The sequence below is a fragment of the Rhyacophila brunnea genome, unplaced genomic scaffold (assembly GCF_057557595.1).
Source record: "Rhyacophila brunnea isolate RB1 unplaced genomic scaffold, BYU_Rbru_1.0 scaffold_2, whole genome shotgun sequence".
Taxonomy (NCBI): domain Eukaryota; kingdom Metazoa; phylum Arthropoda; class Insecta; order Trichoptera; family Rhyacophilidae; genus Rhyacophila; species Rhyacophila brunnea.
The window spans coordinates 38,670,011-38,688,910 of record NW_028232859.1 but is presented as its reverse complement, the minus strand read 5'-3'; the positions used below and the strand labels follow the sequence as shown (position 1 = coordinate 38,688,910).

The window sequence follows — 18,900 nt, the reverse complement described above, 5'->3', positions numbered from 1 at the left end:
GTGCGTACACCGTACAAAATAAACAAATAGATTAGATGTTTTATTAAATTAATTCATTATTAATTAATAAACTCATTATTAATTAATGCGCTGATATAACTTTCGCTTTGAAAAAAAATCTAAAACTTTTTAGATAAAACAAGTATTCTTCAACAAATTTGGCAAACGTTTTCTATCGCTTCCAAAAATAACAGATCCAATTTGACGTGAATGTAAAAATTATTGTAAAAAGAATATTACTGAAAAAGTAATCTGTATTTAAATTTCAATTACTACATACAACTTAACAATAATTTATGATATTATTAGTCAAAATTTAAGAAAAACCATTTACAAAAATAAGAATACTTCATGTTTCACGCTCAAAACTTAAATTAAATCAATCAGTACAAAAGGCCAAATATCAATCGTGCTTTTAAATTTTCGACTGTCAACGGTCGCGATCAACTGTGAGAATGCCTTAACAAATTGTCAACTGTCAACAGAGTGATTGCATTCATAAAACCCATTTCTACTAAGAGTACACGGTATCCTTTGAATCCATAAACTGCCTGTTGAATCTGCTTCGTGAAGCGCCATCAATTGTGAGTAAATGAGCCCTTTTATGCGTCATCGTCTGAATGCTCTGCGCTTCATTGCGTCCCGTCCCGGGGGAAGTCGGGCTCTGCCATCAGAACTTGGGGAGTGTTCAAGTCGTCTGAAGCTACAGCAGCCTCTGCATTCTGCTCTTGCGTCGTCTGTTGCCAATCACCTGCCTCCGCATCATCGTCCAATGCAAAGTCATCGAAATCCAAAAGCGGGATTGGGGCAACGTAAGACATCAACTTGCCTGTTGAATCTGAATACACAAATTCACATAAACTAAAGACCTCTTAGAAGATTATAATGGTGAGAAACAAACTTTTTTGTGAAAAGTTGTGGTGATGTCATTAGATATATTTTATGATTCTTTTTTGATTTTATCAGAAAATTAATGCAAATAATCCAAGTATTTATTATAACTCATACAAACCAATTATTACATATTATATGTAAAAAAAAATCTTTATATTATGTACTATATATACCAATCTTTCTTTTGACCATGTCCGATCCTAATAGGATCATATGGGCCTCCACAGAGTGGAGATTTGTATCAACAGATTTTTTTGTTTTTACGAGAAATGGATGTCAGCCACTTGCTCAACCAATTAGGTCCATACTCTGACTCATACACAAATTGAAAAATATATGTGTACTTGCCAGACCCAGGATTCGAACCTGGGACATATATGCGATATACCAATATGTAATGTCAATGATTATTGACAATTGACAAAGATACCATCAAATGACAGCACTGCTATTAATTACAATAACCGGTTCTGTTAATTAAACTATGTGGAATAAGCAATACATACGTATTGTGTTTTATTTCAAGTAATAAAATAGCTTTCAACACAACTAAAGAAAAAAAACACTGCTAACTCTAATTTAGTCACTTACTTAATTACCTAATAGAAGAAAGTTGGACCAGATATGTATTTTTAATAAAAAGTATCGTACTTCTAATATGTAATGAATAAAATAATAATTTTATTAAATCAAGTCCTCAATTTCAATGACATTGTGATGAACAGAGGTATTCCACACAAATTTCAAAATATTTGACCAAACAACTCTTAAAACACCAAATTGTATTCAGAGATTAATTATAAATACCAAGCAGGATTTAGAGGAGGATACAGCACTATATCCAAGTCGTCAGAGAAATCATAGAGCGGTACCAGGAATACAAACTGCTACTATGCATGGGTTTTATAGACTATGAGAAGGCGTTCGATTCCATAAAGAAAGGTTCAATACTCGATGCACTCAAAAATCAAGGAATCCCTAGGCGCTATTAAATATTTTCAATAATATATATAGTAGCGCAACAGCATCTACCAATCTCCTTAATCAATCGAGCAGATTTCCTATCTGCAAAGGAGTCTGACAAAATGATACAATCTCACCTGAACTATTTACAGCTACCCTTGAACACTTATTCAGGCAACTTGACAGGAATGACAAAGGAATCCCCATACATGGAGAATACCTGAGTCATCTGCACTTTACCGATGACATAGTAATTTTCTCACAAGACTCAGAATGCAGGAACTCGCTGAAGTAAGCAACAAAGTAGGTTTGAAACTAAATGTAACAAAGACGAAAGTCATGTTCAACTGCTTTGCGGGCCAAAAAGAGATCCTCATCAATGGCACTCAGCTCGAACTGGTGAAAAACTACATCCATCTGGGACAACAAGTGTCTATAGATGGATGTATATTTGATGAAATTGTTTGAAGAGTTAAGCTACGCTGGAGTGCTTTTGGCCGCCTGAACAATGTCTTCAAAAGTGACCGTCCACCGTGCCTAAAGCGCAAAATGTTCAACCAGTGTGTGCTTCCCGTAATCACATATGCGTGTGAAACATGGACCCTAAGTAAAAGAGAGATCCAGAAACTTAGAGTAGCACAACGTGGTATGGAGAGGTGTATGCTGGGCATAACGTAAAAGGACAAAAAGAGGAATGAGTGGATAAGGAAGCAGACAAGGGTTTTCGATGTAATAGAGTTCATTAAAAGCCTCAAATGGAGATGGACTGGACACATAACTCAAAGAAGAGACAATCTTTGGACAAATTTAGTCATCCAGTGGTACCCAAGAGGTACAATATGTCTGCAAGATAGACCTAGAGGCCGCTGGATCGATGAAATGATAAAGTTCTGCAGAAATACGTGGCAGCGCAACGCATAGGACCAAGAGAAGTGGAAGCAGCTTGAAGAGGCCTTCATCCAGCAGTGGATAGATTCAGGCTGATGATGATGATGAAAGAGAACTATGATATTTTGATAGGAATATGATTAAAATTGATAAAGGTCTAATACATAACAGTGGCGAAGGGTGGAGGTAGGCTGTTAAGATTCGCTATAAATAGTGCACACTAAACTTTGTTAGTCATATGTATTTGTTTTTATTGAACTAAGACTACAATTTACAGATGGTGTCAGTTAGTTTTTAAAAATCAATTAAACCCTGCCTAAGCGAAACCATAATAGTTTTGGTCTAATTTGGGCGATACGACAAAATTGTGCACACTTTTTCATTCATAGTTATTTGTTTTCGTTGGATTAAAAATACATATTACACATATTTTTGGTTCATTTTTTTATTTTATTAAGCCCTGCCTAAACCAAACTATAATAAATAAAAAATATTATTCTATCTATAAAATATTCAAAGTTATGTATGATTTAATTGCATAATTTTAGATATTTTATAGATAGACATGTATTTTTTGACTATTATCTATTATGGCTTGGTTTCTTAGGGTTTAATTGAATTTTAAAAACTTACCAACACTTTCTGTAAATTGTAGTCTTATTTCAATGAAAACAAATATGTATGTCTGAAAAAGTTTAATGTGCACTATTTATGGCGGATCTTAACAGCCTACCTCCACCCTTCGCCACTGATACATAATAATATGTTGTTTAATAAGACATCAAAATTTCAAATACCCATGTGGAATACTATTAATTCACTACCAAGACAACAAAATACAGTATGCTTAGAACTCACCTTCAGTGGTTTCTTTCGTCTTTTCAACTGACATTTCAGACGGATTCATTGACAGACTGTAGAAGGGATCGTCCTGACCAAATAACTGAAATGAAAAAGTTAGCCTTAGTAAAAAAATAAACTACTCTTGTGAAATACACACGTCCTCAAATGCGTAATACAAAATAGTAAAAATTTATTCATCTTCATACCTACTTGAACAATGAACAGAACCATTTTACACACAGTTCAACATTAGTAAAATGTTTGTTGAACTAAAGGCCCAATATATTCAGGCCGTGGCATAAACCTGTGAATTTCGATCGTAGTGATATGATAATATGAACTGTTTGTAGAAAACTATGGAAATTAAAAAAATTTGAATACATTAATTGATAAGAATAAAATATGCAATCGAAAATCGTCATTTACCCATTTCGTCACATTGAGTGACAGCATGACAGTACGCGACGTGCATCATATTATAATCACATCTTTAGTAACATAAAATAAACTGATTGTAAGACGTCCTCTCTAAGATAGAATTTGATGTAAACTTACCCCTAAAATTGTGCCCGCATCAAATGTGTAGTTATCACCGCGAAGAAGTTCTCTCAAACTCTCCAAATCAGTCTGCATTGAGTCAAGGTGATCGTCGACTTCTTCCCTAAAATTCAAAGCAATAATAAATTACAAAACAACCTGCATTCCGATACGACGAATCATGAATTTTTCGAATATGAACAAAAAGATTATTGCATACATACTAGAAATTTGTACGATAATCTTTGTGTAAAAAATCACACCCGATTTGCATTATAAAAATATATTAAACAAAAAATTTACTTAACAACGCTACTGAGAGTAGACCAAAAGGTAAAATGTTTAGATACAATTATATAAGCCCACTACTAGATACTACAGGTTAGTAATCCAATAATTCCACAATAAAATAATAATGAATTAACTATGACAGTGCACACTCCCTGATTATTTACAAAATTCCTCGCGAGATGTAAACATTCTCACGGACGGTTCAGGTTTAACAAATACAACACATATAAACAAGAGACACCACAAATGTTGACATAGGGAATCATAAGCGTACATGCTTGGAATGATAATTTATACAGATAATTAAACTTATCTGGTAATTTTTATACAAGCGCATTTAGTATTTTACTAACCCTATGGACAGGGGTAGTCAACCTTTTTATACCTACCACCCACTTTTGTATCTAGTATTAATAATAAAATTTTCTAACCGCCCACCAGTTCCACAGTAATGGTGATTTATAAAGTAGGGAAGTAATTTACTTTACTGAGCTATCGCTTAGGGGCAACGTTTTCAAAATTTCAGGTACTATATTTCTTCAATATTATAGCTTTTACCACTTTTTGCAATGTTATGTTAATGGTTATTACGATCACGGAAATAGCGAGATCTCGGACGTAATTAGGCAACATTCGTTGACATTTTGGTTTATGATTTTCTCCATACTCACTTTTATAATGAGCTACTTCTCGGGTATACCGAAACATTTTCGACCCTAATCAATAAAATCCGACCGGGCAGTTAACTAGAACAGCGTTTCCCAACCATTTTTGGCTCGCGTACCACTTGGTAGTACATCACGCTTAATTGTACCACTTCGTAAAAATGATTGTATTTCCAGAAATTTGTTATTTTATTTGCATTATAAATTTTATAGGGTGACTATATTTCCCAGAACTCAATTTATTTAAGTTAAAAAAAAATAACAAGGGCTTAGGATAGTCTGCATCTCCAGTATACGAAAATCCATATTTTATCCACATTATTCATCGCAGTATTTTCTCTTAACGCCTTTTTGAATAACTGAAGACTGCAAAATTTCAACGTTTTGCACAGAATCATTTGGAGAACTTGGCAATACATCACTGTCCGTGTTTTGTTTGAGATTTTGGCACGTATCGGTTTTTAACCACTGATCCATGTCTTATTAAAAAAGAAAATAGTTAATTAACACACGGGATCAATGAAGTTTAATAAACAAAGATGATACAATCACAAACAACAACACACCTGTCACTCGTAAGCCGCGCGCTCAAGTGAATGGAGTACAGCGCCATCATAACAGTGACGGCGACATCTCAAGTTACTGATAGCTAACGCGCTGAATTTAAAAGTGCACTCCAAAAATACGATATTGATTGTTGGATTTTCGATCATCGGCTGTACATATTAACAACTGTACTGTATATTTTTAATGAAAATTACGAATTATAGAAAAAATACAATAGTTTAAATGTTATTTTTATGACTGATTTTTTTTTACTTTTTATGTCTGCCATTACTGATTATTTTTCGCGTACCACCAACTATCCACTCGCGTACCACCGGTGGTACGCGTACCACAGGTTGGGAACCGCTGAACTAGAACGATGCCGCAGGGATCGGATTAAGTTTATGACACTAGTTAAGTGTCTTATGTACCTAATTGGTGTTTTCGCCGACAACATTGAAAAAGTATCCATGCATATGGTTGAAATTGCATGTAAAAAATCCCAGCTTTGTACCTACCAGCGCCGGCGGCTCAGCACTTCATTACAATAAACAACTTCTTTTGTAGGTTATGAATGCCATGCTTGTTTCAAGAATTTTTACGATGGTTTTCAGATTTTTTATGTTCTATGCTTAAATAGAACGTGGCGCGAAAAATGTTATATATCGAGTAATGCTTATAATGAGAAAATTCAGTCGGTCCAATCTTCCTCATAATAACCAAGTTCGACTGTAATTGTGAAATGCGAAAAGAGGCAATTAATCCATTTTCATTCGCTGCATGTTGTTTCTTAAATGATGCCACGATTGTTGAACGATTTAGCATTTTTTTTATATATATCAAGCTATTCTGGGACGAGGCTCTTTTGTTTGCGGTGGCACTAGAGTGTCATTTAGTTTCACTTACGTAACGTGAACTAAACGCGAGGGCGATACAAATAGTACATTTTCTGAAATTTATATTGCCAAGGGGAATTTTATGAAAACACAAAGAAAATGCTTTTTAAACCCCTACCACCCACCATGAAAGCTGGAACGCCCCCTAGTGGGCTGTAGGGACCAGATTGACTACCCCTACTATAGAAGGTCAACCACATGCAATCACGGAGTATAGAATTTGAAGATAATTAGAAGAATAATTAATGAAGATAATTAATTAAAGATTATTTTTAATTTCATTTTTCAGTAAAAAAAAAAAGTATTATTTTTACGCATCGTATGAATATGTATGATTCAAATGATAAAATGATCTTGGAAACTTGATGTATTTTATTCATCCCGTCATGTGTATGAATTAATAAAAGTACATCAATATAATATTATCGTACTTGACATAATGTGGTCCAGCCAGTTTCTTGATTTTGGCGTCGGGGCATAGTCGGGATGGACATTCCTTCACAGTCCTAAATATGAAAAATACCTGATTCAGTGGGAATGGGGCTAAATATGCCTAAAAACTAATACAGGGGACAGATCTATGAATTAAACAAATGAACAATTTCTGTATCATGTTGAACTAACATTAAGAAATGAAACCTGACAGCAGAAAATCGTTAATGAAAATAACAATAGAGCAATATTTTTTACAACTGGCTCATAGCCATGAATAGTGACTGGACCGTAAATGTTAGTATGCAGTACTAAAATAATATTAAATCACCAAAACCTAATTTCAATACTATTTTATTAAAAAAGTCCTTGGAATTTTCTGTAGATATATATATACACTACATATGTATTAAAAAGTATGAATAAAATACATCAAAACCGTATGATAGAAATCTACAACTATTACCAAAATAAATAAAGACTATTTATGCAGGCTCATTCAGATATACAATGTTATCCACAGTTACATTGAGCTTGGGTACGCAGCAAATTCTTTTTTATTTTTGTAGTTCAACTAAATAAAGAATGAAATCAATCGACAAAATCAGTTTAGTCAAATAAAAATAACGGAAAAACTGATAATTTCGAGATAATGTTCCATGTCAATGTCAACATTATAAAAAAACTACTGAATAATAATTGTACAAACATTTCAAAACATAGATCAAAACCGATCCCTGAGAATTAAAAAAGAATGCATGAAAAGCATGAAAAATATTCATCCACATTGAAGCAATAAAAATGGCTTTGAAAAATTTTGTATGCCATCAATAACATGATGCATGAGGGTAGGGTATAGTTATTATGAAATTTGAAAAAATAATGAATAAATATATACAGAAGATATTATGATAAAATGTCTTACTAGATTGAATTACTTTAATTTACTTACACTGACTGAAATCTGTTCAAAACCGGTCTAGTTTTTTCGGTAGTGGGAACGGTGGCCAAAGTCATATCGCTCCAAGCAGCATCACAATCACCGTCATCGTCGTGATTTAAAATCTCTTCTTTGATATTCTTCATGAGTGATTGTTCGCCGTCTTTCATTTTTCCTTTCTTCGCTTTACTCTTTCCTTTTGACGAGGCGGTGTTCGAGCACATATTCAAGTTCTGATTGTAACTACCGGAAGCCACGCTGTTCAGATATTCATCCTGGTCTAATGCGGGGGAGTCATTAAATGCTTCAACGCTTTGTAGGGCGGAAAGAGCGGCCTGTTGGTTCACTTCGGATAGAGATATAGCAGATTCTTCCTGAGAGTTAGCCTCATCACTATCAAAAATATTTGGAGGTAATGTGACAGGGGCCTGTTAAAAGAAAATATAAATTAACGAGACCATTTCAACAGTACCATTTTTTTCGGAATTAATACAAATTTTAAACAATATTTTAAACATACAAAATACATTATGTTATTGATAACTAGTATTCATTCATACACCAGTGGCGAAGGGTGCCGTTAAAGGTAGGTAGGTAACTGAAAAAAAAGTCCTAGGACAGCCATATTTACAGGACTAAATTTGAATTTTGTTCATCTTTAGTATTTTACTGAACAAAAAATAGAATAATAAAAAAATTTAACTCAGGCTCAGAAATACTACTGTCTCAATAGTTGAGCGTCTTAACCGAGATACCAGTTGGCATTGAATTTGGTGTGTAAATTAATAAATTAATGCATATATAAAAAAAATTACTTCGCTGTAATCAAGTTTCACAAAATGAAAACTGTATATTATGTAAGATAGATTTGAAGATTTCATACATTTCTTTTCACTCAACATGTTAAGCTAAAATTCTTACAGTTCAAAATTGCACCATATAAATAAAAAAAAAAGCATTGTAGTGAAAAGCTGTATAATGAACAGTCATAATATATAATTGCACTTCATCTAAGACAGTTTCTATTGTGTACCGTTTTCAATAGGCACATCCATCAACCTACAATTTGTTATTTGAGACCGTCCCATGGTCAACCTAACCTACAATCAATGCTTAAGTCACCAGCTTTTCTTCCAGAGGCTCGAAGTGTGATTCCCGGTGAGTTCACATAGATATATATGAACACTGCTACTACTACAGTAAAACCTCGTTAATACGAATTCCATGGGACCGAAAATCGAAAAAAAATCGAATTACGAATTGTATGGGGGGAAAATATTAAAATTTTGAAAAAAAATTTTTTTTGATTTTCATTAATTTCGTTTCCGATCATAGTACTGAAATGGGTCATAAAATGTCAGGATTATTTTTATTAACTTCATAAAATAAGTAATTTTTGATGTTTTAAGAAAAGTCTGTCACAATTTTCAATGATTGGCTCATGAAATAGTGTACTTTATTACGATTTATTGAATATTTTTATATTCCAGGACTCTGAAATCATTTCGAATTACGAAATTTGAATTAAAGGTATGGTTTTATATGAAAATAATGTTCAAGGGACTTTTTTTTCAGGAAAATTTCAAATTACGGCGAATTTCGAATTATCAGTGTTCTTACTAACGAGATTTTACTGTATACTACAGTCATTGATTGGGCCTCACAGCCTATTGTAGTATGTATTTAAAAGAAAAAATGTAAAATATATAATATTATGTAAATGATTACATTTTTGTTTTGAAACTGCCATGTTTTTTCTGAATAAATTTTGTCAGTCCATCATTGTATAAATATGAAACAGAATTTTGGTGGGAGTATCATCATTTCCAAGAATATTAAATTTAGTGAGATGTTTTCAAATGTGTTCACCTGTGTAGAGGATAAAATTGAATAGGCGGGTGAATTTCCTATTTTGTTTTCATTGTTTTGTGTTGCGAATCCATCATCAGTTAAATTTTTTGATAACTTCTGTTCTGTGAGATTATGCAAATCTTCGTCGGATTCCATGCTCTCAACGGATAGGATAGGTTCAATCCTCAGGGGGCTTTCCGCGGTCAACAAGTTTTGATCTAAATTGTGGCATTCTGGTACATCTGAAATTATAATAAGAACGATTGTAATCATGTATAATAGGAGACATAAAAGTTATCACTACTTTGTAAAGATATCTCACTTTCTCCATTTTGTGGAGGTCGATGCACTGTGCTCTTAGGATTAAAAAAGGTAACTTACATACCTATTTTTTTACTAAAAAATTAAATATATAATATAGATAAGCAATATAAGAACATCCATTATTATGTCAAAATTACATGTATTATTTCATCCTACCCATTGTAAACGTCCTTCATAAATAACTATTACACAAAAAGTATCAGATACCAATTGTAAATGTCTTAACCCTTGTGATTTACTCAAAACATACATTGTGTTGCTAGTATAAAAACTTAAAGTACATTGACCAGAAAATATTTTACTGCAATAAACAGTTTTTCGTCACATATTGCCATTTCAAATGTCATCGCAAACTACTGAAGATTGTCTTTGCATAATTAACAAGTTATTTTTTGTATTCACTATATTTTATTTCATATTATTATATTTTGTTCAAATATAATGAATAACGTTTAAGTTTCATCCTGGAGCTCCGTGTTCGATCCCGGTGAGGACACAATATGACATCAAACTGTCACAAACTGATTCAAAGTTACATTTTTTTATAACGTCTGACACAACGGTCAGTGGGCATTGGGTTAATTCATGTAATTTTACCATTAGGATGCGTGCAGTTAAAATTTCAACATTATTTAAGGAGCACACAGGAAGTGATTAGGATGTATCTGATAAGCAATTATCAAAAATTACATGTCATGGAAATATCTTTTTCTAACCATTTCAGTATTCAGGATGTGACTTAGCAGTCGGCAATGTGTAATTGTAAATTATTAACCTACGAGGATTGCTACCAATAATTATCGATAAATTAAAGTATTGTATTATTTTTAGACACCTTACCACTCTAATTGATTCTGCGAAATCGGAATATTATGAAAACACGTTTCGTAATTAATTTATCGTTTTGAATAGATAACGAGGCAAGTAATTGACATATCTCTTTCTCGCTCTATCATACGGGCGATCGCGAGAGCGAGCAAAATGCACAATCCGCGCACAGAGTTTTGATTTTTATCAGTTATTGGAAACAATTGGTTATGCCACACGAGGGATAATACAAAGTAGTGGAATTAGGAAACTACCCGGCTGAAAAGAAAAATTTTGCATGGTGGCCTCGTTAAAAGATCGCATACAATATGCGTGATTTGTGAAAAAGGTCTTCATGGTGTTTGTTTATTGGAACATTTAAAATATGTATCGCAAATGATTTTATATCATTATTTTTTTATAAATGAAACTGTTTTTATATAGCAAAAATCCACTGTACTTTAAACACTGAGTTAGTAAAAGTCTTTCCCATTATTTCAAATGCATAAAATAAAATAAATCATTGTCCTTCCACCAAGAATTTGACTGTAAACAAATTTTTATATGGTAAACTGAAATTTGTATTTGGAATTGTTTTTATTGTAAAAAGGGTGATGCCATGAAAAGAATACAATAGTTATAAGTTCTAAACCTACTCAGTCACAAAACATATATGAATCGGCTTAAATTACAGAACAATAAAACTAAATAGATAAACAACGTTTCGTACCACTGGTGCAGTAGTATGTTCCCAAATTAACTTAACATTTCAGGTATCAAAAGCAAAACGACGATCGTTGTTAGCATTTCTGACCATTATCAAAAACAACGATATATCGTTGCGTAGCATTCTAAAGGTTAAGTGTCAACGACTATACAATATTAAGTGATGAAAAAAACTATTAAACATTTTTGACATACTGGGAGTTGGGGGGTTATCTATGTCAACATCATCGGTCATATTGAAAGATCCAGAAAAAGCAGGAGATGCAACAGCAGGGTCATTGGAGGGACTTTGATTGGTAGTCTGCTGTCGATTCTTATTTAACATTGAATTTCTTTTAGCTGCTTTAGCTGCTTGGATCTGCTCAGCAATTTCAAGAATTATCGGGCCAGTTTCCTAAAAATAACAATCCAAAAAAATTACCACATATCATAATATGTATAAATATTCACAATCAATGAAGAATACTTTAACTATATTATATTATAATATATCACACACACGATACATGTTCGTGTCTTTTTTTATGTGTGATACAGCAATTTCGGCGGTAAAGTGACTCTGGTCGATGTACAATGAAAAAGCGACACAAATCATGGAAAGAGAAAAACTAAAAAATATCCCCGGCTGGGCTCAAACCATCAACTTCTCGATCTGTAACCTGCCACTAAGCAATATCCACAAGCCCATGTTGGTGGAAATATCTCATGTACATACTTGCTTCATTATGTATAATTAATTATTGTATAGTTAATTTAATTTTTTATGGTTTCAATTTATATGAAAATATGCCCAAAGTTGGTTTTCAACCAACAATCATCCCACAAAGAAGTTTCACATCTACTCACACACACGTATTCGGTACAATTTTTAATAGTCTTTGCATTTTAACTAATCCCACGACCAGTTATAATGGCAAGGCGAAACTAGTCTTGGAAAGGGTTATTAAAGAAAAATCATAGATCTTACATCAGAACTTGAATCAGGATCATCTATTTCAGCACTCTCATCATTTTCTAGGCGGGGATTTTTGGAGTCTCTTGTGACCTTGTCTGCGCTATTGTGGGCTGCATCATTGATCATCAGTTGGTAGCGCCGCTTCACACCCGTTTTAAGAGGACCATTACGAGACGGTTGTACAAGTGACATAAGGAATTGAATTAGCTAGAAAGAAATAAAATTAAATAATAATTAAGTTCAACAAAATATCTGATGTAAACCTAATTTACCTACGAACATTAAAAACATAAAATATAATAAATTATGTTAAAATGCTAGGTTTTGATGAGTCATAATTAATGTCAAGGTTATTTGATTAGACAGTGACATGCATTATAATACTACTCAGGTATACATTATCAAAAATAACTACTTATAACAGGCGGCTCTCGTGGTGCAGTTGGTAAGGCGCTCGCCTTCCACCCGAGAGTTCCTGGGTTCGATTCCCGGTCATGACAAAAACATTTATGTGTTTTTCTCAAAGCCTGGGTGTTTGTGATTGTTCAAAATTACTAAAAACCACCTTGTACGAAAAAGCAAGGACATGGTTATTAATAATTCTAAAAAAAAAAAAAAAACTACTTATAACAAAAAGAATACTCACATTATTAACTATTTGCTGCTGTTTTATATGTTTTTGTCTAAGTAAGGCAACTTCTCTCCACAAAGCTCCGTTTTCATGCTTCATCACACTGAACCGAGCGTCCAAACTCTCCTGCCGGCCTTTCATTTGCTTTACATCTGTGAGAACTTTCGTCATTAGTTCAGATTTTACGACGACCTTATCATCGGACGTGTTGGCCACAGGCTGCTTCGGAATCGCTATCTTCCTCTTGATATGTTCCAAAAGATATGGATGACCGCGAGAAAAGCACGGATGAGAGAATTCTATTTCGTCTTTATCCGATTTAAGGCCACCGTTTTCTACAGAAGTCACTTTATGAAAGCCGTACATGTTCAATTGTCGTATGAAGCTCGCCATGTTGTTATGCTTATAATAAAGGGGCAAAAGCTCCCTGGAAAAATCTGCTTGGTTTTGTATACTGAACATCTTGCCACCCTGAAATAAAACAAAACATCTAATAAGATAAGTGTAGTCGATTACCTTTCGATTGAAAACTTTAAACTATACTAAAATTTTTAGGATATTAATTGCATTAAAATCACTGAGACCGAAACCATCAAAAATATAACCAGTGACAAAACATAAGTAATACACAATCCAAAATGAATTCAAGAAACTGTTATTGAAGCAATTCATACCCAAAGAAGTACTTTAACACTAGAAAATTAAAAGAATGTCGAAACACAAAATTAACATCTGGACACCAGTATCTACATTTTAAGCCCAACCCTAATCCTCCTAAGGGTGTACTGTATCAACTGATGATAATGGAACTAGGATATGAATTTTCAGACTAGTGACATGGTTCTTAGAATAACAGTTATTTTGAACACATTGTCATCAGCAAAAATAGAGATCAAACAATTCATTGGTTCACTGAGATTACTTACAATAAACAATGAGCGTGAGGTAAATAGAATATCGAAATTTGCTAATTTAAGTATTTAAATGGGCTACCCATTCTATTCAACCCTCCTTATCAGGTACATGGAAATGACATAATAGACCAGAATTACCCTGTATTACCGTTTATGAAGAAGCTTTTATTCTTCTACTTATGGAAGTTATATCTCACAATATTCCCCAAGATGGTAATGATATGATAATTATTATTATAATGTATATTATTATTTGAGAATACCCCATGTCCAAATTAGGGCGAGAAGACATCAGTTGATTTCTTTTATTGAATTGGGTCTTCCCAATGATAACAATTATCATTAAGTATTAGATATATTAAAAAATTACTTACATACAACACGTGTTTCGTTAACTTTGACAAGTTATGGACCAAATTTCCACATCTCAGTTTCATTTGTTCAATATTAAAAAAATATCATGAATAACCTACCACAATGTACTCTCCAACAGGAAGATTTAGGCAAAAGCCGGAAGGCACTGTTGTCGACTAAATGGGAGGAGCTTGTTAGTTCACAGTTTTAACACATAGCCAAGATGTTGTTCATGTTAACATGAAATTAGCCGTTCAATCACGTACATATAAAAAAAAAATCCAACTAAATATTCCTAATGACACCCATTATCCAAAACTAGCCTATACCTACAATGCGGTACCATCACACATAAATACCTACCTTTTTTCCTATTTTAACTCAAAGCAGTACATAATATAAACCTATTCAGAGTGAAGGTCATTCTATCAATTTCAACAGATGTTTTTATCAGTTGTTAGCCACTTACTAACTTACTAAGATTCGAACCCGTTATTCACGGAGCTAAAACAAAGGCCATCCACCCCTACTCCGCGTTTGGCGGACATATTTTTTTATGTGCGTAGGAATATCCAATGGGTTCAGCGAATGGCTGACAAATAAGTAATCCTCACACAGCTGTTACAATATATCCACACTGTAGATTCATATTATGCTCCATCTTGGATCAGAAATGGTTATCTGCCTAGTTTTATACCTACATACCTTTGTTTTTAAATGGTGGGTAAACTGATTCACTCAATTCAAAATTTTGGTAATTTTTAATGAAAGAAATATCAAATAAGTAAAGTTAAAACCTTAATAGTTGCTATTTAATATTGATTTTAGGTTTCAAATTACATTCCTTTGATTTTTTAAATTTACTTCATGTTTCCATGAAAGAAAAAAATTAGTCCTTGACCATTGTGATAAATTACCATATGACGTGATATCGAAAAATTAACCATCAAAACATCAAGAATAATTCATCTTTTATATTGAGGTAGGAAATAAGGTAAAATTCATTGCACCCAAATGCACCGAAGTGACCGAAGTAAGGAGATATGGCTGATGAAATGCCTTCTGTCTGAACACATCTGTCAGTGAAGTACTAAACATTCTGTTAAAAATGTTTAGTTCATTGATAAATACAGCCTCACTGCCAAACATAATGAAACTGGTTAAGAAGTGCACAATCACTACATTTTATTGACAAAAATAAAGTTAAATACAACACTAGGTAATTCCTAATTACGAATAATTTTGTTTTCGTAAAATGTTAAGTCTGGAACAAAATGACATGAGAGTGTTCAAACGTAGAAAGTACTAATACCCTAGACTTAAAATCAATAATAATGATGAAACATCACACGGTTTGGGCTATTAATATTTAAGTTAAAGCTAATATTTCAACTAATATTATCATTTTGGGAATAGGTAGTTACTGTGTATAACTGTATCAACACATTCTGAAAGTGTACTTACATACGACCATGATATCAAATGATCCGTATCAGGATCATCCACAAGTTTCCACAGTTTTACAAGGAAAGCAGGAACGTTTGCCCCGATTTCCATGACAGAACGCATTACTTGAAATACTAAAAATATTAAAGTGGATCACACTTTCAAGACACCACACTTTACGATAAACTTTTATTTTATACTTGCATGAAGTGCGACGCGCAGTAGCGCAATATTCCATTAATCACACCACCAACAAAACAGGTCGAAGACGAAATCATATAACCATAGACAATAAAATTGCAAGAACAGTTTAGCCAACACATTAGCCTCATTAGTCTATGACCAACGATGAAATTATTTATATCATAACATTTACGTTATAAGATTGGGTAGAGCTATTGTACCGTTTATAATAGTAGGTATACTACCACAGAACAGATAATTATGCACAGATAACCTATTGCCCTATTGGTCACATATAGGGATGTCACATTGGTTTTATTTCATTTGAATATTTGTACTGTATCCAATATTGTACTCTATTGTGACCTGAGATGCACTCACGTGCACGTAGTGTATTTTAGTTAATATAATATAGTAAAAAAAAATGTTTTGTGATCTTAATAATATTTATTGAACAAAAAAATGCACAAATATTTTTTCTCATGACTGGTTCTATCACGGGTCTTAAAAGAATGGGGCTTAAAATAAAATTAATAATTATCTCGCGAAATAAGTTTATGCAAAAATGACAGGAAACCAAACAATTTTTGGTAATATTCAAATTCAAACATAACGCTCTATATTTTACTCGTTATTTTCTCAAATCAACTAGGTAGGTCTCTTTTTTGGAAAATTCACGGTTTTTTTAGTACAAACTAAAGTTCGCGTACCTAGGCACCTATTAAAATTTTTGGTCAAATTCATAGTCAAGGAAATTGAAGTCGGCTTAATCTGGCAACAATGATTGATAAATAGGGTTGTTAAAATAGTACAGATACTTAGTAATGGTAGGTATCGTATTTAAAAATATTTTTTAACTATATTGCCAATATCGCAGAGAAAATTTGGGGATTTCCGCCCAAATTTTCCGGCAACGAACCGCAAATACCCGCGGCGTGGCGTGACCCTAGTAATGATGTAAAGGTATCCACATAATTGGCTTTTTTTATAGATCTGCCAATATTTTTCTGTGAATGGCTTTACAACCAAATCAAGTTTTTGTCTTTTAAATTCTCGCTATCCAGTAGTCCCTAGGAAGTTTACTATATCAAACAGTTCCGAGGGGTCTTCCATCACTCCACACATATAGCAAATTTTACCTTTCGCTTCCCATCTAGTTAGGTGTTTGTGGAGGCTTATTTTCGAAAAATTATTTAGGTAAGGTGAGTCGGGATAAGTGTGACAGATAATTCAATGAGATGAATTTCAACCTGGTTCATGATGAATATGTGTGTTTTAAACAGTTGAAAACTTTACCGTAGGTTCTACAAAAGCATTACGATTAATATGTACAGAAGGAACCCACTGTATATCTTACTATAATACGACATTTTAAAGTTTTTTGATAACTAGTCAGTTTGTTACACTTACCCCAATATTGGGGTAGGTGTAACTAAATTCATATTTATTCCGAAAGTACTTCAAAACCGTAATGTATTACATGCATAGAAAGGTAATATTTCATTTAATGGATATTGAGTCTTGAGTTAAAACTACAGTATAGAATTTCAACAAAAATGGACTAAAAATTTTTTTTGGGGTAAGTGTGTCATACTAATGTATGAAGCACTAGTGATGTCCCGAAACAAAAACGACGTATTTTTTATTAGTTAACGTAGGTAGTTGACGGAAATCCGATGTCACTAACGAGTTTACTTTTTGAAGGATCATGGGAAAAACTTGTTATGTCAAGTTGACAGTCAACATTATAATTATATGCTTTGTGGACAATCTTTTAAATTCAGGTTGATGATCGTACTGTTAAATAAGACAAGTTATATTACTAATTGATTACAAAAGGATCGCAAACTTTTTTGCGAACATATTCTATGGCTTGCGGTTTTTAGCATGAAACATGTTTTTGTCTTGACCATCCGGGCAGATTCGTTACGAAAACATCGCACAGGCAGCGGTAACGAAAAAAAAAAAGTCACCAAAGTAGAGCGGCGCGGGCTGGAGTGGCTTCAGTTGGCGGCGAACGGCGCTTCGGGAATGACGTGTGACCAGCGCCCCGCAATTTATTTTATTTTCCTTCGAGCTTGGACAACCAACATTCAGAAAATTAGTGGGCAAAGCATGTTCCATGTTTAATAATTTTAGCCGTCAGGGTTTAAGTAACCATCATATTTAAACGATAACTTATTTCTTTAAATAAAACCTATAAACCAATTGTTTCCGGGTACTTCGTTTTTAAACGGTGTGTTAATATCATTTTCTTTAATATACTGACCAATTAATTCGAGGACTACTTTTTTGTGATACATGCTTTTCTAACGTATGAAAATTTTCTTCCAAAGATGTTTCAATATCTTTGGATAATATTGTACTTCTGCTAAAACTGTCTTCTCTTCTTTCGAAAACATGAGCAATAATTGTAGATCGTGGATCCCGTATTTTTTCGCAGCCTCATATCCTGTCAATAGATTGTTTTTTTACACATTCAACTGTTTTTTGTAATTATTCCTTGTCGTAAGCTCCTTTATCTGTCTTTCGTTTACATTTACATGTGGAAAAATGCACATTAATTATCAGATTATGTAAGATAAGCACTTATTTTAAAAATGTATGTATTAAATTGAAACACATGCACTCTTCCGAGTACCTACTTAGCTAACATAAAACTACAATAATAAAATTATAAACATTTTATTTCAATTATTACGATCATTTTTTCGATCGATATAAATAATGCATCGTGACCCGTCACTAGTTAAAATAATGACTATGCGAATTCATAGAAAATGTATGGGGGAAGTGTGACACAAAACAAAGGCG

The 18,900-nt window shown here is 33.2% G+C and overlaps 1 protein-coding gene across 2 annotated transcripts; it reads right to left on the bottom strand.

The window, feature by feature from the left end:
* Window positions 1–498: 498 nt before the first annotated feature.
* Hsf (Heat shock factor) lies at window positions 499–16,116 on the bottom strand. Of its 2 annotated transcripts, XM_085947787.1 has the most exons (10): window positions 15,922–16,116; window positions 13,205–13,660; window positions 12,571–12,765; window positions 11,799–11,997; window positions 9,765–9,988; window positions 7,908–8,323; window positions 6,955–7,029; window positions 4,144–4,249; window positions 3,604–3,688; window positions 499–838 (listed from the first exon to the last, which is right to left on the bottom strand). In XM_085947787.1, the coding sequence occupies exons 1-10, from the start codon at window positions 16,024–16,026 to the stop codon at window positions 633–635; spliced, it is 2,067 nt and encodes a 688-aa protein (XP_085803913.1). In that variant the 5' UTR covers window positions 16,027–16,116; the 3' UTR covers window positions 499–632. The 2 variants fall into 2 exon arrangements, with proteins under 2 accessions (XP_085803913.1, XP_085803915.1); XM_085947789.1 differs by lacking the exon at window positions 6,955–7,029.
* Between the last annotated feature and the right edge of the window lie 2,784 nt (window positions 16,117–18,900).